Genomic DNA, 27,048 nt, shown 5'->3' on the forward strand with positions numbered 1-27,048 from the left:
CGCTGATAGCGCAGGCAACAGTCACAACAGTGTTAAATTTGTTCTGGTCGCTCTACGATTTGTTGCAGGCAGTGCACATATCTATTCATTCTTATAATCTGATAATAGAAAAGTTCATTCATCCATGTAATCTTATGACAAGAAAGATTTGGAGAAAAATAGGGATTCGTGTTGGTCATCGGACCTCTTATCACTGGTATAGAAAATAAAAGCGTATATAAACTCTTCCTATCGCAGCGTTTCGGCACTTTGAACAGCGTACGTGAATAGCTCCCAGCAGGCGGTCTGAAGACGCAAACATGGCCAAACTGTAAGTGTTTTTCAACGTTTCTAATTGAGTATCAGGAGTAAAGCGAACTGTTTTTAGTTATATAATGTCACTTGTTATATATTTAAGCATAGCCTTCATTTGCGTGTTGCTGTAGTTTCAATATGGACTCCATTGCACGAGGGAAATTAAACGACGACCGATTAGGGGACCCAACGGATGCGCCGGTGTTGTGCACACAACACATGTAGCTCCTCCGTCAAGTCATTTGTTATGTCCTCTGTTTTGGCCGATTCCCGTTAGGAATGTGCAAATATGTGGATACTTCACCGCCACCTAAGAAGAAAGGAAGTGGGACAGATCAAACTACTCCCCTATAGGTTCACATTCAAATCTGAAATTGTGTAGGTTCTGGCAAAGTTCTACAAATTGAAAAATGACCGCGGTTGCATTGAAGTTGCTGCCAACGTTAATTGACGCAAGACTCCGCCATACCGCAGGGCATGAGGGACAGCACATGTGCACAAAGCATGTGTCCCTCATGTCGTGGGGCATGAGGGACAGCACGTGTGCACAAAACACGTGTCCCTCATGCCTCATGGCATGAGGGAAACCACCCATGCACAAAGCTTCGAGATTGAATTTTTCCAGCCTCGACCACGATAATGCGACGATCTTCAAATACTGTACCTAGAACTTTGCAAAGAGTGAGAGGGCTGAGATGCGATGTCGTGAAATCGCATACATTAACACCCGCATATATAGACAAGAAACGCGGATCAGTTTGACATATCCTGTAACTTGATATAAAATATCGAAGAACTTGTCTTGCCATTTGCGTGCAAGTTGGTGTCGTGGACTGGTCGACAATATGGCTTATGGCAGTTCTCCTCATTTTTTTTTTTTGGCGATGTGTAGCTGGACGTGTGGGATATGTACAGGCTCTGGTTATAGCCGGGATATCCAAATACATAAGTAAACAGGGACTAAATATTTATTATTTATTACATGTATGTCTGTGCTCGTTGGGCAGAGGTATCCCCTAGCCTTGTTTGTCCCTAATGTTGGAATTGTTTATCAATATTATAACATACTTCTTGGGTGGCCGTACCCAGCGGCCACAGCGGACATTTTTTTTTCTTTCGCCTGCGTCGATTGTCGCTAAATTTGCGTGAAACGCACGGGTTCTTCCGTTTTACGATACCCTCTTCAACTTATAGAGGCGTACTGCGACGACCCCACACAACTGCCACGACATGGAATTATGGCAGAACACACGCGATGGCAAGCGATAGTTTCCACTCGCTCTGCGCTGTGCCCTCCTAGTCACAAAGCTCTCTCAGTGGGGCTCTTCAATTTTCCACTTCTGGCTAACTGCGGGCTGCGAGAACCAGCCAGAGCGCGCTCGTTTTTCTCGAGATGCTCGGTCCAGGTTCTTTTTCCTCTCTTTACCACGTTATTTTTCTACAGTGTGTGACGCCTTGACCACGACACACATTTTTTGGGATCTGTGATGTCATGATGAGTGACGTCATGACACAATAACTTTTCGCACCACTCGTCCTGGACGCATGGAACGGTCACCACCGAGTGCTGAATTGATTCATTCATTGAGGCATCCAAAGCTTTCGCATAAATAGTAATTATAGCGTGTCATGTACTGAAAACTGGCAAAAAATATTCGGTAAATCTTCGAGCACATTGCCCCATAAGCTTTGGCGACTACGCCCTCGAACAATTTTATGCGGGCATTCATTTTTCCGCGCTGAACCAAACCGGAGATCATGAACAATCTTTTTGGAGCCTGTTCTTGTGTATACAATGTGAACGACTCTTGGCATTCAAGAGAACGCTTTATGATTATGATCTGGAAAGCATTTTTTTATTCCCATCGAATCAAGTTTGCAAGATCAAATATTAGCCCCTTCTGTTTCTTGTCTTGCGCCTTGCCTCTCTGTTTGATGTCCTACCATGCCCCGCGATTCAGTTCTCAAACTTCATTGTCGTGCGCCAAACACGCGGACACCACAAAAAAAAAAGGAGGGACGACACAAAGAGCCCATCTGCCACTGTTTTGTTGCAAGGCATCGATGTAAGTAATGGTGCGTTTATTTCTGGTGACATGAACGGTACGATTCAAAAGTAGTAAAGTTATCCTTTCTTCAGAGAATTTGTCTAAACGTTACTCAGAAAACATTCAACCGAACTGCCGAAATTGCAGCTGCGTGAACACTAGCCAAAATCGCCTTCTTCTTGGATGCGAGGGGGACCACTTTCCATTGACACTACTGCCAGCATTCTCGCTAGCGGCGTGTCAGTCCTTCCTTTCGGCAACTGACTACCTTATTCAGGCTGCAGCGATTAACTGAACCGACACAGTCTTCGCACCAGCCCCGCGGTAGTGGTTTATAGTGGTTAAGGTACTCGGCTGCTATTAAGACGATCGAGACGAGGGATTGCTTCGAACGAATACGGTTTATTGGAAGAAGTGAAGTAGCGCGCGCTCGCTCCAGGCAGCAGTCTTCTTTCTTCTTCTTCCGGCGTTTGATGATGATATTTTATAGGCTCCCGCCCGCCCAAGTTGAAATGTGATAAGCTCTGGCGGGCTATTTGAAACAACCTTCCATTGGGTATATGTGGTTCACCGATCTTCTTAGAAGCTCTTTTTTGCCTGTGCGATGGAGACAAGCTCTTGTGATTCCGTCTCGCCCAGGGTAGAGCTTTTCAAAAATCCGGCACATTTTCCAAAATGTTCTTGGAGCCTTGTCCTCAACCAACACGATGTCACCCTGTGAGAGTGGTTTTGCTTGCCGTGTCTTGGCTTTGACCGTAGCTCCTATTTCCTTGATATATTCTTGATGCCATCTTTTCCACCAAGCGCGCACGAGTTTGCATCTGCGTCGCCATGCGTCTTCAATGTCACCGTTGTATAGTCTTGTTTGTCCGTCTTGAAGCTGTCGCTGTCCACCTATGATGTCTGCCGGCGTTAGTGGCATTGGCTCGTCAGGTTCTCCATATACGTAAGTCAATGGTCGATTGTTGAGTGTTCCTTCAACTTCTGCTACAATAGTGCGTAGCTCCTCTACCGAAGCTGTGCTTTTCGATATTATTTTTCGCATCGACGTCTTCAAGCTTCTTATGAGGCGCTCGTAAAATCCTCCCCACCACGGCGCACACTCGGCTATTGTTTACCATTTAATTTGTTGGCCACTGCAGTAATTCTTTAAGACCTCGTTGTTAATTGTTTCGAGCATTCTGTTGATTTCCTTTCCAGCTTTTATAAATGTTTTGGCGTTGTCCGAGTATATTACGGCTGGTATTCCCCGTCGAGCTGTAAATCGTCGGAATGCTTGTAGAAAACTTCACGATGACAAATTGTTGGTAACTTCCAAGTGTACTCCTCTTGTTACCGCGCAGGTGAATATCAGTACATATTGCTTCACAATCTGGTACTTGTACTTTGCGTAAAGAGGTCCTGTGAAGTCAACTCCCGTAACTTTGAATGGCTCTGCTTCAGTGACTCTGTCTGCCGGAAGTGGGGGTATCTCTTGAGTCGCCGGTCTGGAGTTATGCCTCTTGCAGACGACACATTTGTTTAGAACTCTTTTCACTGCTTGTCTACCCTGCAATATCCAGAACTTAGTTCGAAGTTGCGCTAGCGTCACTTGAACTCCTCCGTGTGATACCATTTTATGCACGTGACGTATTAGCAGTTCCGTGAAATGCTCATCCTTTGGAATTACTATTACGTGCTTGTTGATTTCTTGGCTGCACTGCAATCGTCCTTTCTGTCTGATGATTCCATCGTCATCAAGGTAGACTACGTGTTTATTAATTTCAAATGATCGATTGTTTGAATAGGCCTCACCCTTTGTTTGTCTCAGTGATATTTTGGTCTGTCTTATCCAGTATTTCTCTGCATTTGTTACCTCTTTTCCTGTCAACGGCCCTTTGTGATTTTCCTTTCTTGTGTTGTTTATGAATCTGAACACCCATGCTGTCACTCTTATAAGCCGTCCGTGTGATGAATACCTTTCGATTTCCAAGATTGGCGCAATTTCGGCTCTTCCCATGCATTGGTGACATTGTGTTTTATGCTGGTCTTCCACGTCTGTATTTGTGCCAATTATGCTTACTAAGTTCTTTTCCAGTGATGTTATCCATTCGGGACCGTTCCACCATAACTTTGACGTTATCAATGCCTTTGCGCTTATTCCTCCTGTAAGTAGGTCAGCAGGGTTGTCGTCACTTTGAACGAATGTCCAGCTTGCTTGAAGTGTTTTTTCTCTAATTTCTGAGATTCTGTTGGCAACAAACGGATCTCTTTTGCTTGTTCCCTTGATCCAGTGCAGCACAATCATCGAGCCCGTCCAGCAGTGTATTTCCTGAAAACTTTCGTTGAAGTGACCTTTGATGTAGTCGCATAATCTTGATGCTACCACCGCTCCCATCAGTTCAAGTCGCGCCAATGTCAGCTCTTTAATTGTAGCTACGCGGCTTTTTGCTGTTACTAGCCTTGATTCTTTGCTTCAATCGTGGTATACTGCTATCAAGTATGCTGCCGCTCCGTATGCTAATGGACTCGCGTCGGCAAATGCATGCAGCTTGTATGCTTCTACTGGTTGATTCTAGCTTGCGTAGCATCGTGGGATTTCTAGAACTCGAAAGTCCTCCGCTTCAGACATAAGGTTCTTGCATTTGTCGCATTCATCTTTAGGGAGCTGGTCGTCCCACGTGACGTTCATTTTCCACAGTCTCTGCATTTCTATTTTCGCGCGTACTGTGAATGGCGACAACAAACCGAGTGGGTCAAATATCTTCGCTGTGGTTTGTAACACAGCCCTTTTTGTCAAGTGCGTTGTATCTGTTAATAAATTCCACTTTTCCGTAGGGAAGCAAATCATGTCCTTTGAGTGTTTCCATATCAAGCCCAGAAGCATTGTAAATCCTCTAGATCGAATATTTATGTGAGAATCGTCTTTTTCGTTTTCATCAATTATTTTGTTTAATCGCTCTTCATTGGATGTCTATTTTCTCAAATTCATCGCTGCCTCTCTGAACACTTGCTTTGCATCATTGTACAACTTAACTGCTTCATCAAGCGTTGCTGCTCCCAAAATGATATCATCCACGTAGATCGCTTTCTGCAGTGTCCTTGTCGCATCAGGAAACTGGTCTTCCACTTGTTTCAAATGGTGTTTAATTGTAGCTGCCAGTATAAACGTGCTTGGTGTTGTTCCGAACGTTACTTTTGTCATACGCCATGTTTGCACTTCATTCATTAACCTTCCTTCAGCGTCATGCTTCCACCACAGAAATCTCATTGCAACTTTATCCTCTTCATGTATAGAGATTTGTAGGAATGCCTTTTTCAACATCTCCAACTAACGCTACCTTTTCTTTTCGGAAATTAATGAGCAGCGATAGCATGTCCTCATTCAAATTGGGTCCTGCCTCTAGGTTCTCGTTTAGAGACATGCCTTTTCTAGAATGTGATGAGGCGTCAAACACTACTCGAACCTTTGTTGTGGCTCGGTCCTCTCTAATGATCGCATGATGTGGCATGTAGTAGCAAAGTGCATTTGGCTGTTGTGATGGCTCTTGGACCTCCTCTGCGACTTCTAATGCCATGTACTCTGATATAGCTTTGTCGTAGCGATACAGCATGCCTTCATTTTTTTTCAGCCTTTTAGTCAGTTGCTGTAGTCTTTTTATCGCATTTTCCTTGTTGCTCTCCAAGTTTACGTCCTGTTTCCATGGCAAGCTGACTTGATAGCGACTGTTTTGTTGTACAATCTTGCGCTCGAATTCTTCGACCACTTCATTTCCGGTGTTATCCAAACTATTTCTTGTGATCCCCATTGACTCCAGGCTCCAGAACTTCTGTAGCTCTTGCTGGAGTTCTGTCTCCGCAGCCCCCGCAGGGGCGCCTGTTAAAGCACGCGTTTGGTGTGTAGCGACACCACGGACCCGAGCTAACGGGGGAGTTTCTACTCCCTCCCACGCCGAGCCGTGCGTGGCTTTGCCGTGTCCGGGGAAAAGGGGATCCTGGGGGTTGAGCTGATGCTGGGTGATTGGACCTTTAAGGCCCCCCGGCAGAGGCAACACACCCCTTTGGCCCCGGCTTCACGTAGACGGCACCCCTGGGCTGACCCACCCAGGGGAAATCGGCAGTCGCCTTTTCCTATCCCTCTCTCCCTACATCTTCGTCTTTATCTCTTACTATTTATCTGTCCTGTCTTCTACTCTCTTCCGTTTACTTCCAAACTTCCTGGCGGCTAGGGTTAACCCTGTGCAAATAGCCTACCTTGGTCTAGGCGCATTGGGTTATAGTTGCGTTGTACGGCTGGCGTCTGCAGGTTTTAGCATCCACAAACTTGTAGCGTCCCCTCGTTGGGCTCCGTGGTGGGTGGCCGCCAATGCTTCTGAAGAAAATTAAACTGGCATGCATAAAGCATTTCCCTTATGAAGTGATCGTACCGCCTTAAAGCGTGTACGCACCGAAGACTTAGGCTTTTTCAACCGATCAAGTGAAAACTTCCCCCATTTTCATGTTATACATAGTGAGATAAGCAGCAAGCAAGCCAGAACTGTATCCCCCTTCGTAGTAGCCAGATGTCTCACAGAAACTCTTGGAGCCGGGTACAAAGTTACCAAAATGGCCAGCGGAGACCTCCTCCTTGAAGTTCGAGAAAAAGAACAGTTTGAAAAGCTACAGAATCTATCAACTTTTGGTGACGCTCCCATCACTGTCACGCCACACAGATCGATGAACACACCCCGTGGAGTAGTATCTGATGCTGATTTGCTAGGCTTGACTGAAGAGGAACTTCTGGAGGGGTGGAAGAGTCAGAATGTGACCAATGTACAAAGGATCACCATTAGAAGAGACAACAAGGTAACACCAACGAAACACCTGATACTCACGTTCGCTTCCAGTAATCTGCTAGAAAGTATTCAAACAGGGTACACAAAGACGTCAATCAGACCATACATACCTAACCCGCGTCGTTGTTTTAAATGCTAGAAGTATGGCCATGGCTCACAAAGCTGTCGTGGTCACCAAACTTGTGCACAATGTGGAGTGTCAGGCCACAATTCTGACAATTGCGAATAACCATTACACTGTGTGAACTGTGGTGGAAATCATGCCGCGTACTCACGTTCATGTTCTTTCTGGAAAAAAGAAAAAGAGATCATCACTTTAAAGATTAAAGAAGACATTACATTTAAAGAAGCAAGGAAAAGAGTCTCGCCATTTTATGGCCCCACATATGCTGATGCGACGCACCTGGGGGCAGTGTCGCACCAGCCCTCGCCACTCCTTCGGCCTGCGCAGAGCGAGCCATTGGCTGTGGCGCCTGCCCCCAAGGCGGCAGTAGTTGAGTCTACTGCGCCTACTATTGAACAGAGACCAGGGACTCCAGGGTCCTCGGGTCTCAAGGCCTCACCTCGCCAGGCGAGGCCCAACCTTCGAAAAAACAGCTCGCATGAGCGGGCATCCAGAGCCTCCGAGGAGGCAATGGATACGGCGGCACCCCTGGTGCCAAAAGAACGGCGCGGCTCTCTGGAGCGCGCCAAGAAAACTAAAAAGCCCATAACAGGGCCTGATTATGCCCCTGGTACTTGAGCTTGACCTTTCAGCTCAAACAAGTCACACCCTTAACGTACACACAGCACTACTTTACTTCCAATATGGACACACAAATTATACATTGGAACGTCAGAGGACTGCTTAAGAACCTCGACGACGTACAAGAGCTTTTATACAAATACTCACCTCAAGTGCTGTGTGTACAAGAAACACACCTAAAATCCTCCAATACAAATTTTTTACGCGCTTACGTCATATACCGAAAGGACCGAGATGATGCTGTGGCGTCATCCGGTGGCGTAGCCATTATTATTAACCAAGGAGTAGCGTGTACACATTTACCACTCCAGACATCTCTTGAGGCGGTGGCTGTTCGAGCGGTACTTTTAAACGAACTCGTCACCATCTGCTCTTTGTATGTACCTCCCCACCACCGTCTTGAAAGACGCGAATTTCAGTCTTTAATAGACGAACTGCCAGAACCTTATTTGCTTCTTGGGGACCTAAATGCACATAGTGGACTGTGGGGCGATTCTCGCTGTGATGCACGAGGTCGTCTCATTGAACAATTTCTCTTCTCTTCCGGTGCCTGTTTGTTGAATAGGAAAGAGCCAACATACTATAACGTTGCCAACAAAACTTACTCGTCTATCGACCTCAGCATCGTATCACCTTCACTCCTACCCCTACTCAAATGGAAAATCATAAATAATCTATATGGTAGTGACCATTTTCCTGTAGTGTTGAGTTCACAAACAACATATGAAGGTCCTCTACACGTTCCCAAATGGCTGATAAACAAAGCAGACTGGGAACAGTTCCATAACACTACACATTTGAGTTGGACAGACATATGTAGGTTAAACATAGATGAAGCTGTGAAGTACTTCACAGCTTTTCTAACTGACGCAGCAGCCAGGTGCATACCGCAAACATCTGGAATGCCCGGCAAACGACACGTCCCATGGTGGAACACGGAGTGTCGTAATGCGCGAAAGGAACAGAACAGGGCATGGAGATTGCTGCGCAACTCGCCAACAGCGGAAAATCTTGACACGTTCAAGAAAATAAAGTCTCAAGGAAGGAGAACGCGTCGGCAGGCCAGAAGAGAAAGCTGGCAGAAGTTTTTGTCAGGGATCAATTCATACACACAGGAGGCAAAAGTCTGGAACATGGTCGGTAGGATAGCAGGGAAACAAGTACACACACTTCCACTCGTAAACACTCAAGGTGATACCTTGGAAGATCAGGCAAACTTCCTCGGGGCACACTTTGAACAGGTATCCAGCTCGTCCCACTATACTGACACTTTCCAAAAATACAGAACAGGAATAGAAAAGCAGAAACTCGAACACAAATCCACTAGATACGAGGCATATAACCAAGCTTTCAGTCTAGCGGAGCTCCGAACATCTCTAAACTCCTGCAGCACTTCTGCCCCAGGTTCTGACCATGTGGTGTATGAAATGCTAAAAAACCTACCAGCCGAAACACGAAAAACCCTACTTTATTTGTACGATGCTATCTGGTTTTCTGGCACTATCCCTACCTCCTGGAAAAAGGCTATTATTATTCCCATTTTGAAAGAGGGCAAGGACCCTTCTTTAGCTTCAAGTTATAGGCCTATTGCACTTACAAGCTGCTTGTGCAAAGTATTCGAAAAAATGATAAACTGCCGACTTGTACATATCCTTGAAACAAACAATTTGCTCGACCCATTTCAGTGCGGGTTTCGAGAAAGTAGATCCACCACAGACCACCTTGTTCGTATGGAGGCACAGATCAGAGACGCCTTTGTCCATAAACAATATTTTCTCTCTTTGTTCCTCGATATCGAAAAGGCGTATGATACAACATGGCGTTTCGGAATTCTAAGAGACCTGTCCCACCTTGGTGTGCGCGGAAGAATGTTTCATATAATCGAAAGTTACCTGTCAAACCGGACATTCCGTGTCCGTCTGGGCAGTGTGCTCTCTCAAACATTTGTCCAGGAAACAGGCGTGCCACAAGGTGGCGTGCTTAGTTGCTCAATTTTTATTATCAAAATGAATTCTTTGCACCTGTCCTTTCCCCGCAATATGTTCTATTGTACATATGTCGACGACGTTCAGCTTGGCTTCAAGTCATGCAACTTGGCCATGTGTGAGCGGCAGGTTCAGCTGGGTTTAAATAAGGTCTCCAAATGGGCAGATGAAAACGGATTTCGACTTAACCCACAAAAAAGCACGTGTGTCTTGTTCTCTCGAAAGAGAGGCATGCACTCGGAACCTGACATTCGACTGAACGGGCAACGTCTGTCCGTCAAAACCGAGTATAAATTCTTAGGCTTAATCTTGGACAACAAGTTAACCTTCGTACCGTACATCAAGTATTTAAAAACAAAATGTTTAAAAGCCATGAATGTTATAAAAGTGTTGTCACGTACTACGTGGGGTAGTGATAGGCAATGCCTCATGAACCTCTATAAAAGCCTCATTTGCACCTGCTTAGATTATGGGGCCGTTGTATATCAGTCTGCTACTCAAAGTGCCTTGAAGATGCTGGACCCCGTGCACCATTTGGGCATCCGCCTTTCTACGGGTGCTTTTCGCACCAGCCCCGTAGAAAGCCTTTATCTTGAGTCAAATGAGTGGTCGCTTCTTCTGCAAAGAACCTACATGTCCTTTGTATACTTCCTTAAGGTGAAAGCAGACAAGAGGCACCCCTCACACTCTACTATTAATGACGTGTCGAGCTCCATTCTTTTTCAAAACAGGCCTTCAATGAGGCAGCCCTTCTCAGTTCGCCTGAAGGGTCTAGCTGAGGACACTGGAGTGTCACTCGAACACAGTTTAATGGCTCCTGTAGCATACCCGCCACCGTGGCAGTGGCAGACTATAGACTGCGATGTGTCTTTTCTGGAGGTTACAAAACATGCGCCCATTGCCCATATCCGTACATATTTCCTGGAACTTCAACACAAATACACACGTCCTGAGTTTTTTACAGATGCCTCTAAGTCTAACTCCTCTGTGTCCTACGCTGCTGTTGGCCCTTCCTTTTCGGATGCTGGCCCTCTACATCCAGGCACAAGTATCTTCACAGCGGAAGCTTACGCGATACTTGTGGCAGCTAAACACATTAAACAAGTACAAATACAAAAAGCAGTAATTTATACAGACTCCCTCAGTGTGGTAACGGCTCTGCACAGTCTTAAAAAACAAAAAAACCCTGTCCTTGTATCACTTTACTTCATATTTTGCACACTCTACACACTCAACCAACATGTTGTGGTGTGCTGGGTGCCAGGGCACCGTGAGATCCAAGGCAACGTGAGGGCGGATCAGCTCGCTGCATCCGTCCACAAAAACACTGCCCCTACACTCATATCAATCCCGGTCCTTGATCTGAAGCCGTCTCTCAAACGAAACCTCAGGGACTACTGGCAGAGCAAGTGGTATACACACACACAAAACAAACTACACGTTATCAAGCCACACCTTGGCCATTGGCCACCAGTATCAAAATCACGTCTAACAGAGGTAACACTAACAAGACTCAGGATAGGACACATATACACGACACACACACATCTTTTGTCCGGTGGTGATCCACCATTGTGTAACAGATGTGGTGAGGCATTGACAGTCCTTCACATATTAATCCAGTGCAAACACTTAGAAACTCTAAGAAAACGACATTTTCCATTACCCTACCGACCGCATATACCTTTACACCCTGCAATGTTCGTCGGTAGGGAACCGCTTTTTAGTCGTAAATCATTGTTAGCGTTTTTAAAAGAAATTCATAGTTTTCATATCATATACCCGGGCATTCCGTAGCACGACCTCTCTAGAGAGGTTTTTGCTGCGGTAGCTACACAGGAAAGCACTTGCCTCACGGCCCTTGCACGCAAGAGTACTAACGTGTGAGGTACTTGTGCTAATGCCATACATGTCCACCATCGTTTTTCATTTTCACCAACTTGTGTCACCTATTCACACCATGCACACCTTTCACGGCATAGTCATGATTTTATTACTTGTATGTTTTTACCCGCTTTACTGCGAGGAATTTTATGGCCCTTATACAGCCGCTAATCACAACCATTGTTCACATTCCTGTCTCATGAACTGGCGCTCTTTGGCCATCAAATGGCCCTTGCGCCAAAAAACACCATATATCATCATCATCTGTCTCCGCAGCTTCGACCTTCAGAACCATGACTGCTTGATTATGTGTTAGTTTTGTCTTGCTTTGCTCTGACGGCCCTTGCAGTACCCATCCCAGTATAGTTTCTACAGCCATCAGTCTGTCCTCGATTCTTTGAGTTCTACCAGTAAAGAATTCCCAATAATAGTCTGAGCCACTCAGCAGTTCTACAGAATCTGTTGCAGTCGTCTCGGTCCTGTGATCAGCCACTTGCATCTTTAGCTGTTTCATTTTCTCGCTGAGTTTCTTAGCTGGAGTGGGTATACAACTGTGCGAGATAACGTCGACTTGTAACGCTTCAATCACTGTCGTCTTTCTTGTTTCTCGTGATCCTACAGTCACTTGCACCACGTTTATTAGTTTGACCTTTTCGTCTCCTCCAATTGAACCAATCGTCAGTCTTTCCTGTCGCAACACCTTCGCACCCATTTCTTTTGCTAATCCCGCTTCAATAAATGAACGTTGACTTCCGCTGTCTAATAACAAACGGCAATGTCGGCCACATGTTTCTCCTTCTACGCCTGCTACAGCCGTCTGCAAAAGCACAAACTTATGCTTGATATTTTCGGTTGCTTGTAGCGTAGACGTCGTCGCTTCGGCTTGCGCTGTTGCGACCAGCTCTGCCCTTGTTTTCTGCATCACCGTTCTACATACTGACGTGGCATGTCATCCCTTGCATCGCTTGCATTTCACTTGGGCCTTGCAAATGCGTGCAGAGTGGTTCGGTCGCGTGCATCTGAAGCATGCTTTATTTTCGGTAAGCATAGCTTTCTTTTCATCCATTGGAATGCTCCTACGACAGTTTTCGGTTGCGTGGGTTTTCTGCTTGCAGAATAAGCATATTCTGTCCGCTGAGCTATAGAAGCTTGAAGTTGTGCGCATCTGTCCGCGGTTCTCTCTTGGTTTTGCAGTTATCCTTTCTTGTTCACGTTGTGTTTCTTCACGAAAAGCCGCTTGCTCTCTTAAGAATAACATAAGCCTGTCCAGCTTTTCCTCGCACGCTTTTCACGTTGCGTTGTTTTGCTCGCCGTTTTCTGAAGCTGAGCTCTTTCTTATAGCCTCTTTTGACTTGAACTGCACTGATAATTTTGGTGGAATTGCTCTTTTCAATACCGGTAACAACATCGGCGCATAGATCTCGGTTTCCACTTTTAGTGACTTGAGTGCCAATATGTTAACTTGCACTCTCTGTACTAGTCATCGGTATCTTGAACAGACCTCACTTTCTTCAAACTCAATAGCTCATTCATGTGCATTTCAATGGAATGTCCTCGATTGCCGAACGTTTTTTGCAGTATTTTGATTGCGTTATCATAATTTTCCTCTGCCGAGTACTGAAGTCCTTCAATAGCAGCCGCAGCTTTTCCGGTTAGTGATGCTAACAAGTAATTGAACTTCTGTCCCTTGCTGATGTTCGGTCTCAGGTGAACTGCCGACTCGTACTGAGACCAAAAGCGGTTCCACTCCAAAGTTTTTCTCCCAAACTTTATCATTTCAAGCTTTGGTAGCTTAACTAGTTTCGTTGCTTCTTGTCCTGTACTTGAGGGCGTCACCTGCCTTGTCCTATCGCTTGAATCCGATTGTTCAGGCTGTCGAAGTCTGATTTCTATTGCAGATAAGATCGTCATTAATTTCATGTCGTACTCTATGACGCTTTCGAATTCAGCTTCGGCATTGTCTTCTGTTAGAAACTTTTACATTTGCTCGTTTGCGCTCTTGAGACTGTCGCTTATTGCTTTAATCTGCGCCTGCGTTGTAAGCAGCTGCTCCCGGTTAGCTCCATCATTAATTTGCTGCTCGGCTGCGTTAATCAGTCGCGTGATCTGGGAGCGAAGCGCTTTCCTTTTCTTCGTTATCACTTCTTTGCTCATATTGAGGCGGTTAGCAATGACTCCTTACTTGTCAATCGTTCGTTCTGATGTTCGTACTGTCCACCGTGGTCTCGTCGCTCGATCCAGGCCGATCCTCTGCTCCCCCGCCGTTTTCTTCTCTGCTGCTCCGTGGCAGGTTGACCTTTCTTGCCGGCGAGGAGGTAGTATCCTGGTTCACGGCACCATTATTAAGACGATCGAGACCAGGGACTGCTTCGAACGAATACGGTTTATTGGAAGAAGTGAAGTAGCGCGTGCTCGCTCCAGGCAGCAGTCTTCTTTCTTCTTCTTCCGGCGTTTGATGATGATATTTTATAGCTGCTGATCCACGGTCACGGGATCGAATCCCGGCTGCGGCGGCTGCATTTCCTAAGGAGGTGAAAATGCTGTGGCCCGTGCGCTCGGATATGGGTGCACGCTGAAGAACCCCAGGTGGTCGAAATTTCCGGAGCCCTCAACTACGTTGTCTCTCATAATCATATGGTGGTTTTGGGCCGTTAAGCACCACATATCATCCTCACCCTTTTCACCACCGGCAAGCTCATTTGAATCACCTAGTTGTGCAGCAAATATAGTTGCTTCTCTTTCTTTTATTTACTAGTGTAAGTATTTTTTTGCTTGGCAACGAAGCATTAGGAATCGCCAATCAGAACAAGCCGACGTATTTACCCTTCTTGACCACCGATCCAGGTCCGTGACGACGTCCCTGGGATCCGCCACATTCATCTGCACGGCGTTGAGCCTCGTGACCTGCACGATATGGGTGCAGCAGTTACCGCCGCCTCAGAACAGTCAGTTCCCGCCCCCGCCCCCACCGTGGTGGAACCCGCAGACGCGACCGCACACCCCAAACCGCTGGTTCATGATGAACCGAACGTGGCCCTTTCCGGCCACGCTGAACCTCATCCGGCCGGGACTCTGGAGCACCTTCAACGGCACTCTCCTGCAGTCGGTGTCGCCCGACGAAGTCGTCTTCATCACGCGCTTCCACAACGAGCTGAGGCAGACGCTGGCCTTGGGAAAGCTGGGTGGTTTCCCGCCGGCGGCAGACATGCTTCTCCTGGTGGGTGTCATATTGGATGTCTCCCTTTTGTAGTAAAGCTGCTAAGTCAATCTCCGCCGCACGCTTTAATGCTCTAGCTTTGTTTAGAGAAATTTATTCTCACAGACAGGTAACACCAATTACAATCCAACAGAACATCGCGACAAAACACAACATTCACAGACACAGCAAAAGTTGCTACAAAAAGATATGTTTACATTAAGAAACATCTACGCATATTCACGCAAATGAATGCTCATGATGAAGCGAAGGAGTGTGCAACGACTCATAAATCTTGGCCATCAATTTTGTTCAAGTTAACAGCCATTTATTTTGTTCTCGTTAACCTTTTGTTCTGTCATATTCTTTCATTGATGGGTGGTTAAATGTTTTTTCGGTGCAGTAGCCTTTTATTTTTGTTTGTTCTGGTTAACAGCCTTTTTATAACCTTTTTGTTGTGCACAGATGTTGCTGTTTCTGCATCTGCTGTAGACGACGGGTGGTGGTTTATAGACAGCGGGTAATTGTGCGGTTTTAATGTGATTCGCCCCTGAATATAGGCCAATCTCACAACTTGTGGTAATCGGTGTCATACGGGGCGATGGCATCAGTATCCTCTGTAACTTTCTTTAGTGTATTCCTCCTGTGTAAACGACGCATGATTATAACGCGTTCGACGCTCTAACCACTGAACGCATGAATATAGCCTACTGAGTCCTACGAACACAAATTTAATGTTTGTTAGACTGCTATAAAATGCTGGAACCACATCTGATGTTCACCTAAGATGAGAACGGCCGCTTTGGAAACGTTTCGAACATTATCATCACTATTGTCTATGGTGGGCTAGTACTTGCCAATCTTGGGTAATGCAGGCTTTTCCAGCTATGTCAAGGCAATAAGAAGCAGAGATGAGGCAGTGTATTGACGTGCTCAGGATCCCCAGACGGAGGGGGGGTTGCAGCTTTTTTGCATCGCCCCTCTTCTCCTAATCATGTCCATGTATAGGGCTGACCGCGCACCCCCCCCCCCCCTCTTCGTGCTTAGGGAGTGGCCACCTTCGTGAACTCCCCCCTCCCCCCTTGCACACACCGGTGAATAGGCTTAAACTCAGCCCTGTGGTCAAGTCGTTGAGATGCTTGACTACTGAACCGTACGTTTCGGAATCGAATCCCGGCTGAGGCGGCCACATTTTGATCACGGCAAAGGGCTGGAGAGGCGTGTTGCAAGATTTATTTGCACTTAAGAGAAAGCCCCAGGTGGTAGAAATTATTTTCCGATTCCTCACTATGGCGTACCTCTGAGCCATATCGTGGTTTCGACACATAAGACCTCAAAATTATGTTATTATAGTTCTTGCGGCAAAAGTTTGTGGTTTCGTCCGGTGACGCTGCCTAGCTGCAAATATAATGTGTGAGCGTGCTTTACCTTATACGTAAAAGTACATTCGTTTCTTATACTAATGTGGCCTAAAAATATGGAAGGTTTCTTTTCTCTTGTCTTTTATTTTCTCGAATGTAAGCTGGTAGCTATCTTATCTGCATTGTCAACAAGCGACTGTTTTGCGCGATAAGAAAATAAACCATTCATAGTTTACAGGATGTACTAAATACTGTGTTTTCAATCATGATTCTTGTTCTTCGCGTGCTTTGATAACATCTTGCTATCACGCCTTCTTTGTATTCTTAGAAATAGTCACATTTCAGTCCTAGAGTATATTAGAAAGACACCAAGTTCTTTTTTTTCAATTCCTTTTCAAGATTTCATCATATTAAGATAATTTTTATATAAAAATATAAGCCGATTCATATGTGTCACTTTCACGCCTGATATGAAATTTTTGCATAAGAAAGAATGCGTGTTCCATCGTTATCCGGAGTTTTTTTTTAATGATCCTCTTTCACAGCATGTGGCAATCTCGACGCTTGCTACACCTTATCTCAAGTCTAGTTGGTCATTTGTGAGAAAAATGGCCTTTGAGGTTCTCGACGCGCGCACGCGAACACGACTCGAATGCTTTTTTTTTTCTTCTTCTCTGCTACTTCTTCTCTTTTTCTTTTCCTATCCACTTTTATTTCCACTCCCCTTACCCTTGGGCCGTACTGTTGAGGTGTCATCCCAGTGATAGACAGTTACGGGCGGCACTTTTCTTTTCCTTTCTTTTGCATAATCACTTAGAGAGAGGAAAATGGCCTGTAGGCATTCGAAACTGAGCAGATGCTATTGTGTGCTATGGGTATACGGAGCTTTTCAATTGTTTTCTTTGTGACTGTAGGCCTAAAACTCGTTGTTTACGTTGTCGTGTTACCTGCACTGAGATGGTGCTAGACGTAGCCCTTACTATACCGCTGCGTTTTATTTATTTTCTTTATTCCTCAGGAGTATGATGGAGAAGTTGCAAGACGTGCCCAAGTCCACTCACAGAGTTGCCGCTTCCAACATGGCTGCTTTGGATGTGGTCAAGTTAGTAAGTATATAGAGTGAACTGCGATTCTGGTAACAGCGGAATGCTGTCGGTCACTACGGGGAATTGTATACTGCCATTATTTTTCCTGCCAAATATGGCTGTAGGAAGCTAAAGGTCTGTGTACTTGCCTTTTGTTTAGGACTAATCAAACGAAAGGTTGAGATACCCGTATGCGTAAGTTACAGCAGCTGTTATTTGGATCTTCATTTTAACCATGTAGTTAGGTACTCGAAGCCCTCAGCATTGTTTATGCAATGCATCAGCGCATCGGTTTCTGTTGTAAATCGTTGACAGAAGCTAAAACTTGTATAGCCTATTTTTTTCATCCCATGATGTCTATTTGTAATCGCGTATGCTTGATGGGCTGAAACTTGCACTTCATGCGAAGGGAGTCCTACGCCATACCAGATTACTTGGGGCTGATAATAGTTCCTTCCAACCGTGACAGATACATAAATTACAAAGACACACACCTTAGAGCAGTCGGACGCTCTATCTTGGCCAACCAGCAATCCTTGATCGACCAGGCTCAACGGGCAGCTAAGGCCAGTGGCACCCTTGACGGAAGAGCCTCTCTAAACCCCCCCCCCCTAAAATTAAGCCAGGTTTCATTATTCCTTAACTGGATTCTTCATTTCCTGACGACGATACTCTCAATTTAAGGGGGATACATCGGCCAAAATCTGTTCCTTGCACCCCGAGGCAACTGGGAGCAGGCTATCAGGACCTGGTGGGAGGAACACCGGAGCACTAGCCGGGACATCGTTGGCCGCTTCAACTTCTCTCCCCGAAACGGACACTTTACGCAGGTGAGAAGGGGCTCAGATTGAACGCGCAGAATGAAGTTCAGTCACAAATAATGCTTGCGTTACGTCAAGAGTGAATCACATATATAAAATGTCGCCATGAGCATTGCTTGGTACTGTAAACTTCCCACTATTTTCCTCTACAAATTCCTTCTGAACTGATAGTAAGCATGCAACGAGAATAATTTGAGGTAGATCGTATCTACTCTACTAGTTCTTTAGAAGGCATTCATGATAAAAAAAAAGGTAGACGTCCAGGCCCAAACACGAGAAAAGATATAATCTTCATGTTCTGTTGTGTCCGTGTTTGCACGTGTGTATTCTTCTACCGGGTCTTCGAAATTAGGTTTTATGATGTTCTCGACGTTCAGCACTGGTAAGAACATGAGAACCCCCTTTGCAGATAACCTCCCTTTTTTCCCTCCTTCATCCTCCTCCTCCTTTTGTAGATAACCTATGTATCCGGGAGGACCCAAAGTGAGACAATAAGTATGGGTGCAAGTCACCTATTTAACCTACATTTGTAATTAAGTTTTCAGTGTCTGCAGCACTGGCGCGAAGCTCCTGCCCGAAGAGGCGCGGCAGTTGCGTGCGTCGTTTAATCTGACAATGGGTCGAAGACATGGTTGGAGATGACAACGGTTACCCTTTTACTACTGGCTGGCAATAGCAACCTATAATTGTTCGTCACATCGGCAAAGAACATTGCGCCGATCTTCACCGCCCTGCGTGCGCAATCACGCACAATATTAAACTTTGCCGCGGGATATTTCGGAGCACACACATGCTAGAAGTATCCTTGAAAGAGTAACTTCGTAGAAACGCGACTGCCTCCAACTTTCCAATACACATAAGCAAGCATGCTGTGGTGACGGAGAAGGTAAGCATGAAATCTGAGTTAATTAATTCACTGACAGCCACGATCTTTCTTTTTCTTTGGGTCCCCCTGGATACATAATCTCTGTAAAAAAGTGTTTTACTTGTTTTTCGCAGTGCAGTCACTGAGAAGCTAAACATAAAATCTGTGTTATTGGACCACTGACAGCCATATATATTTTTCTCATACTTTGTGTCCCCCAGAATGCATAAGCTATGTACAAAAGTGTTTGACATGTTCCTCCTAGTGTTGAAGTTTGAGAAAAGCATAAAGCTTAACCTTGAACACCCGGTATAATTAATTCACAAACCTCTTTGATGTTCATGCATTTACTTCACGTGTGTACAGAAACTTTGTCAGATTTGTTCCAGTTCTCAAGCGAGTTCACTCGAGCAGCCTCGAATACTGCTTTTGTTAATGAAACCATTTCACGCAGCCGTTTACAAGCTGGTACAGAAAACGATGTCAAGTTGGAAAACAAATGTTTCGTTTCAGGAACAAGCAACTTAATCGCCTGAATTCCACAGTTTGTTCATTTATTCATTCATTGTGATGACAACAGTATGCGTCAGGCTTTTAGTCAGGCGAGCCAAAAATGGCCTGCTCGCTAATAACAACAATCACTCCTCAATCTATAGTGTCTTCGAACGCGCTCATTAATCTCCTACTAACGGAGTTGGAACACGTGGTCTTTTTTCGTCAGTGGTCTTTTTCGCCACTGTTATTCTACAGGACTTCGCTAATGACGCCATGCATTTCGGAAGGTGGCTTCGTTATTCACGAACACGGTATATTCTTTCGCTTAATGAACCCCCTTTCCGTGAGAGAGTCGGTGTTTATGTCTAAGCTCATTGCGTGATGCAGCGAGCAGCGCAATTGTTTCACACACTCAACCATCACGCGATGACGCTTGCAAAGAGTCTTCAACAGGCTTTATTTGGGTGCGCGTCTCTTGCGTGACAAACAGTGCGGAATTGAGGTTGCACTCAAATTGTTAACGAATGGAAGCTGTGTGCTTCACTGTGTGAAAATGCGCAATATTTCATTCCATACTATTCGTAATTCCGCTATAGTAGCATCCCAATTTTTACAATGAAATCTTTCTATGTGGAGTCCGCGAAGCCGTGGTGCATGCGCAAACACAAACGTTTGGCTCGTTGGTTCACATGTATGAAAATTAGAAGTGTGGAACAAGAAAGCAAAAAATTCAATCGTGGCAAAGAGAAAAAATATTTCTTCATTCACTGGGTCTTCGTTCTCTCACGTGCTTTTCCGACCAGCTGGTGGAATTTTCATGAGCCCGCATACGTCTTCCCTAAATATCCGGAAGGGTGTAATAAAACATGTGTGTGTGCTGCGCACACTTTCACAACGCGCGCCACACTGCGAGATGCGGCTGTTTCAGGAGGTTGTGTGAGCGTTACAGAAGCCGTATAAGCGTCGCAGACACCATACAGTGTGCAAAACAACGAAAGTCACTCACACCTAGGTTCTTCGCGTTAATTCATCATCCCTACTGCTTCAATATATAGCTTTCGTCATTCAGTAGGAAAAAGAAAACATTGAAATTACGAATACGCAGTGCAGGTATGCGACACACGCGCTGGGCTAATAAAACTTGACAAAAAACACATATAACAATACATGCGGTGCATTCCAGGCCTTTTTCGCACGGTGGATTTTCATTACTTCTTCCACGACTTTTTTTGGTCACAATCGCAGATGGCTTGGTCGCGCACTGCAAAAGTAGGCTGCGGTGCCACTGACTGCCCACAGCTAAACGGACGTTACATGGTGTGCAACTACGAACCTGGGTAAGCATATTGTCACCAACGATGGGCGTATTTGCGCTTCTCGTTTGTTGGTTTCTCTTTATTGCGGTTGGATCACACCGGCAAGATGTGTTCAACGCGTTACACCCCTCGATGCCGCAAGCGCCTCATTGTATCAAAACCTTCTTCAATGTTTTAGATTGCTCTAATTGTTCGTGTGGTGCCAATGACGGAGTGTACAACTGCGAACGCATATAGCACTGACGCTTAAATTCGTTCCGGCCCAACCGCTGGACACACTTTTAATAACCGGCAGCGGTGTTCACCGTTTCCATCATAAATTGTGATGATTATTTTGACTTGCTGCCCCTATATGTGCGCCCAGTAAAGAAATTGTTTTCTTCTTTTTTTCCGCGTCTCGGCCGCTAAAGTCTTCACAGTGGATGTAACGTCTTTACCGTAAAAACATTCAGTGGTTTATTCATTCACCTATTCAATTTACTTGTATGATTTCACCTTTCATGTAAGCCCTATTGCTCACAATGTGCAATATTTGAGTAATCTGGCAAAAGAGGAAGATGAAGAAACGTGCGCAGGACTATTAACTAGGGGCACCGAAGTGCTGCACACATGGGCATTTGTGCTGAGCCCTTCGTAACCAGCATATTCGGCCGCTGTACAGCGAAAATGTGCAGTTCACTCCTCTCACGCTCACTATACAAGGATTGTTTCGCTGATATATTCGGACAGGCATCGGGACAACGCATGCAAATTGTGCTGAGAATGATCGGCAACACTCAAACACATGTTGTGGCGTTGTAGTAAAGTTGCCAGAATGACGGCGATTACTCTGGAGACCCTGTCGTCGAGGTGGGCCGCTGCTCTGCGCAGATCAGACCTTGGCATTCAAACGTATTGGCAGTGAGCAAGCGCGCCAGGTGGTCTCTCCCTTTTGAGGGACAAACACATTTCCGAGGCAGTAGGAGGTCTGGCTTTCTAGCAAGTATCAAGAGAGCATTGTTGTTCTGTACTGCCACGCAACAATAATCGTCATCTGACTTGCTCGAGTTTCTTTACTTGAAAACCCCGCGCTGACCACTTTTCTGTCAGGAATGCTATGTCACACTGATAACGCACGCATGCACTGATCGTGAGCGCGAACTACCGAAACCTTGGTGATAACGCGAGGAAAGTACGCGAAGTAGATGACGATTATTGTTGCATGGCAGAAATACTCCCCAGGTACTTCTTTTTAGGTGTACTCGCTCTGGCCCGGTGGGTGGCAAAGACCAATGGGGCCTTAAAATAGAAGATGCACCCACCTTCGCCATGATTTTCTCTCTAGTTTTTTAATAATACTCACGGCACGAACCAAGCCGCGGCTGTAAGAGCGTGTTTTACGACTAGAAATGTCCTTCCGCACACTTTTCCGATCAGCGCACGCTGGGAGATACTCGTAATAACTATATATTTTTTATTTTGTCTGTGTGCATGTGTCTTTGCAGAGGAAACATGCTGAGGCAGCCCGTGTACACGGAAGGCTGGCCATGCTCCCAATGTCCTCAGGGCACGCAATGCGCGTCCGTGCAGGGCTCTCGGGAAATGTCACTTTGCGGTGAGTATGCTGGCACCGAAATATAACCGGATTTCGCTGGTACGCAGCTATGTATAAAACTGCCTTTGCATTACTCGCAACTCCTGGATGTGCCCCAGGGGTGTTTGCGAAACTGTTCAAATAAACGAAGGTAACTAAGATGCGCAGAAAGGCACCTTCGCTCACCGTTGCGCTGAACTTCATCGATTGTGGCATTCCACTGCAAGTTTTCGTCGAACGCAAGGAGGGGCTTGCTGCGAATTACTCAATAATAATTGGTGGTCCGAAGGATTTGTGTCACTCAGGAAGGTGAATAGTGGGACTAGTAGTATATTGTATCTCCAGGAAGACTTCTTCTCAATGCAATGTTCAGACTGCGAAACTGGTCTCTATTTTCAAAATAGGTAACAATAGGTAATAGATATTCGCCATATTACGACAGCCCGCTTTATCTAACATGTATTAGTAGCAAAATGTTTGCGCACACCATTTTATTTGTCACATGGAACTTTCTTTTTGCTTTTTCACCACTAATCAAACCTTTCCGAACATGTTTTTTTTTTGCTAATCGGCACAGCTTCAGGAAAACTTTATCATCCAAGGCACAGACTTTATGAATTCATGACTAGTTTGCGCTCTGTTGCGGTGCGCGAATAGCGACCCTTTAAACCAAATCGAATACCACATGAATAGCGGGGACAACAAATAGAATATAAGTACGAATTAAATGCTATTGAAATACTTTTCCTAAAGTAAGGCAACGATTTTTAAATCTGACTAGTAAATGTAAGCTGACAATTTGACAAACGCCCCATTTGTTTGGCACAAATATTTGGGAGCATTGATAAACGAGCACTACAATTACTTTCAACTGCGAAAAAAAATTGCTAGAATTGTTTCAAACTGGGCGGCAACCAGATATTTGTAAATATTTTGTAACTGCGAGGTAAATATAGAAGGGATTACTACAGTGAACTTGTTGCTTTGCAAACCGATTGTAAGTAAAATTGCTACCTAAATATGAAGCAATATTTATAGTTAACATCATGACATATTTAGAGAAAATAGTTTATTGCTCAAACTCTTGCTTCAGCGGCAATGCAGTTATTAGCCAAACGCCTTCATCTCGTCATTAATAGGCCGCTGATAGTGCCCTACATTAGCTGTCTGCATGTCAGCCATTAGAAAACAAGAAAAGATATTCTACGATGTTTCCACGTGTCACTCATTAGAACATTTCTCGTTGTTGCTGTTTACTTGAAAAATAATTTTGAAGATATTCGGTATTTCAAATATGTACTTTTTGGCTCGACAACCGAATTGAATTGAAGGCTATTCGATTGGTTATTAGAAATTTTCTAATTTCACCCCCCTCCCCACTAGCGTTTTGACATGCACCATAATGTCAGTGTTTTCTCGGCTTTTATAAGGTGTTCGACCATGTAGCCCAGTTCCGTCTTATTTCAAAGTTGACTGCTTTCCAATTAAATTTACAGCCACAAAGTCGGCAAACGAGCTTTTTTTAAATCGCCAAAATTTGTCAATAGTTAACAATATTTCATCGCCATTATATTAGCCCAGGCGTACCACAAGGTAACGGTTGGGACCAAGCTTTTAACGCGTAATGATGACCATCCTAATAATCTAGTATCACGCTGGTAGTTTTACGTGTTTCTGATAACCATAACCTTCTTCAAAACTATATCTATCTGATTTTAATTCGGTGTAACACTTGGCTAATAACCCTTATGCACCTAAATGCAAAGCATTCTATTCTCTTACTTGTAAAAACATAAACAATAGCATGGATTCTCCAGTTCTTTGGCACAAGTACTTGGGAATAAAGCTCCTATCAAACTTTTTCTGGCGCCTTTACGTTGCTACTATATCTACTAACGCATCAATGTTACTGCAGTACTTTGATCGAACCCAGCGAAATTCACCCTGCAACAAGTGCAAGACAACATTTCAGACGTTTATTATAGCCCGCATCTCGAATTCGCCTGTCCACTGTGGTCACCCTACCAAAAGAACACAACGAGCTCATTAGAATCCGTTCAAAACAGGGTCACTCGTTTGTCGCTCCTTGCCATTCCCTCATTATATTCTGTATTTCTCACGAATAAAACATATTTCACTTCTTTTTCTTATTACCTGTAAGTTTGAGTTCTTCTATCCGCTTCACCAACGCGTTCATACGGACAGAAAATCTTCCTCGCTGCTTGAAATTTCACCCCGCCCATATCGCAGACTGCATATTCAGCTTAGTTTCCCGTGCATATATACAGAAGCGCTAGCTCATTCACTTTGTCAGCGCTTCCTCGTGACATTTGACTGATTTCTTTTTTTTTTTCGTTGTCTCTGAAAAAAAATAGTCTGACAAAATTTAACCGACTCTACGTTTCACAATCCGGAGCGTAACCTCGTAATTGCATACTGTCTTTTTATTTCTTTTTACTCATTGTGGAATGCATATCTATTTGAATTTGCACTGCCGACTCGCGCACAAAATATACTATTCGGTTTTTATATAGTTGGTATCTGCCCACTTCAGCGAATTTCTCTTTGATATTCTTGTTTGTGGCCATTATACCAATATATAATTATGACCAATATACCGTTTCACCTTGTGTGATATTATATATTGTATATATTCGGTACTTTCGTTTAATTCAATCTTGTTTTGCTTATACAAATCCTCTTGCGAAAGCTCTTGTTCAAAACCCTTTTACAAGACTTTGAGGCATTTTTTTTAAATGAATAGATGTAATCAGACACATATAAACACCACATTACCTCCTTTATCCAAGTGTGGTTAGTAATAACCCCATAGCCTTATTTGGGCCAGCACCATTTGTATTATCTGCAGGTTCACATGCACGGAACCTTCGAAATACCCCTTATTGAGAGCGTGTACTCACGCTGCAAAACACTTATTTTATCGTACGTACATGGGTATTTTTATTTACCTTTGTTTTTTGTCTTTTTTAGCACGCCAGTCTTTGAGTTGTCCGCCTCAGTCCCTAGCACCTCCAAACCGCACACCGTGACTCCATGAACCTGTTCATCAGTGGCGATATTTCCCGCAAGAACAAGAGCCAACATTGTTCAAAACTTTAGCGTGACGTTTTGTGTCCGGTGATCCACATTCATCGACAAAACTTTAACGGGTTTTCCGCATAAGCCCGTTTTGCAGACCCATGCTCATCGTTATTTTTTCAATGTATGGAAAATTCCGGGCACATTCTTTTTTCTAATGCCAATTTTGTTTTTCTCATGAACAAAGCAAATAATAAAGACTACTGCGAACACTTCTATTTACACGTTTTTTAATCATTGGTGCTGTACCTTGCTTGCCTAGTAGAAAGGTTTTCACGTCGTACGGTGGTATCTAGTGTAGGTGTGTGTATTCGTACAGTCATGACGCCCTTTTTACCGGTCACAGGGACTCAACCAAGAAATCTGAAAATCTGCTCCAAACTAACACAAAACTCTTCAAGTTCACGCCTATTCAGTGCAGATTCGAGTGGTCTCCCCTTTCTTCCCTTCACAAATCCAAACGAAGTCCAAGTTGTTCATGCACCCTTTTATGAACGTCTTGTGTGACACGAGTGAATACTTTTTGTTATTTTAAAGGATCAGTGCCACTGCCGTGCTCACTATGCACATGTTCATTTACGCAATTGCACAAGGAAAAGTCCAATAATGTCAGAATCTAGTGAGCCACAGAACGCACTGCCTACCTTCCTGTGTACCATTCCCATCTCGACTGGCGTGAGCTGGTCTGGCGCGTTTGTGTAGCGGTTAAGGTGCTCGGCTGCTGGATCAAAGGTAACGGGTTCGATCCCGGACGCGGCGGTCACATTTCGATGAAGGCGAATTGGTAGGAACTGTGTACTGTTCGATGCTTGTGCAAGTCAAAGAACACCAAATGGTCCACTCTCCTTGCCTCTACGGCGCCCCCTAATAAAAGCGTCTTCTAATCAGTACCACCAGTAAAGCTTTCGGCGTACATTACCGTTCATAGTACTGTGGTGGTAATGCTGGGGTTATATAGAATCCTAGTGTGGGACTGTTCGATGCTTGTGCAAGTCAAAGAACACCAAACGGTTGAAATTTCTAAAGCCCTCCACTGCGGCATCTCTCGTTGTCATATCGGGTTTTCGGGACGTGAAGCCCCAGATATTCTTATTGTCGTGGGCTGATTGGCTGCTTAACATGTCTTGCTGATCTGTCATACCCTGCGTGCTCACACCCACGCACGTCATGAAATTCATGAAATCACGCGATAAAAACACACATACAAGATTCGCCACACATCACGAAATCGCATAATGACTATACAAACACAATGTATTTGTGAAGGAGCCACATGTGCACGATGTGAAACTTGCGAACCTCATGACAATACCTGAAACTGGCAATTTTTATGGGATTTTTTTTCTTGCTAAATGCAATAATAATGAAAGCTATAGGCCATAATGAAGCCAAGAAAGGAAGTAAGGAAGTCTAATCATTGTGATCTTAATGTAAAAAAAATACGGTGGATGAAGCGATATCTTGCCG

General features: G+C 44.7%; 1 protein-coding gene across 1 annotated transcript; it reads left to right on the forward strand.

The window, feature by feature from the left end:
• Nucleotides 1-248: 248 nt before the first annotated feature.
• LOC142817337 (scoloptoxin SSD976-like) lies at nt 249-25,798 on the forward strand. Its single transcript, XM_075894370.1, has 7 exons — nt 249-310; nt 14,615-14,987; nt 17,346-17,433; nt 18,097-18,242; nt 20,839-20,930; nt 22,394-22,503; nt 25,474-25,798. The coding sequence occupies exons 1-7, from the start codon at nt 300-302 to the stop codon at nt 25,530-25,532; spliced, it is 879 nt and encodes a 292-aa protein (XP_075750485.1). The 5' UTR covers nt 249-299; the 3' UTR covers nt 25,533-25,798.
• The last annotated feature ends 1,250 nt before the right edge of the window (nt 25,799-27,048 follow it).

This window comes from Rhipicephalus microplus, chromosome 5 (assembly GCF_043290135.1).
Source record: "Rhipicephalus microplus isolate Deutch F79 chromosome 5, USDA_Rmic, whole genome shotgun sequence".
Taxonomy (NCBI): Eukaryota; Metazoa; Arthropoda; class Arachnida; order Ixodida; family Ixodidae; genus Rhipicephalus; species Rhipicephalus microplus.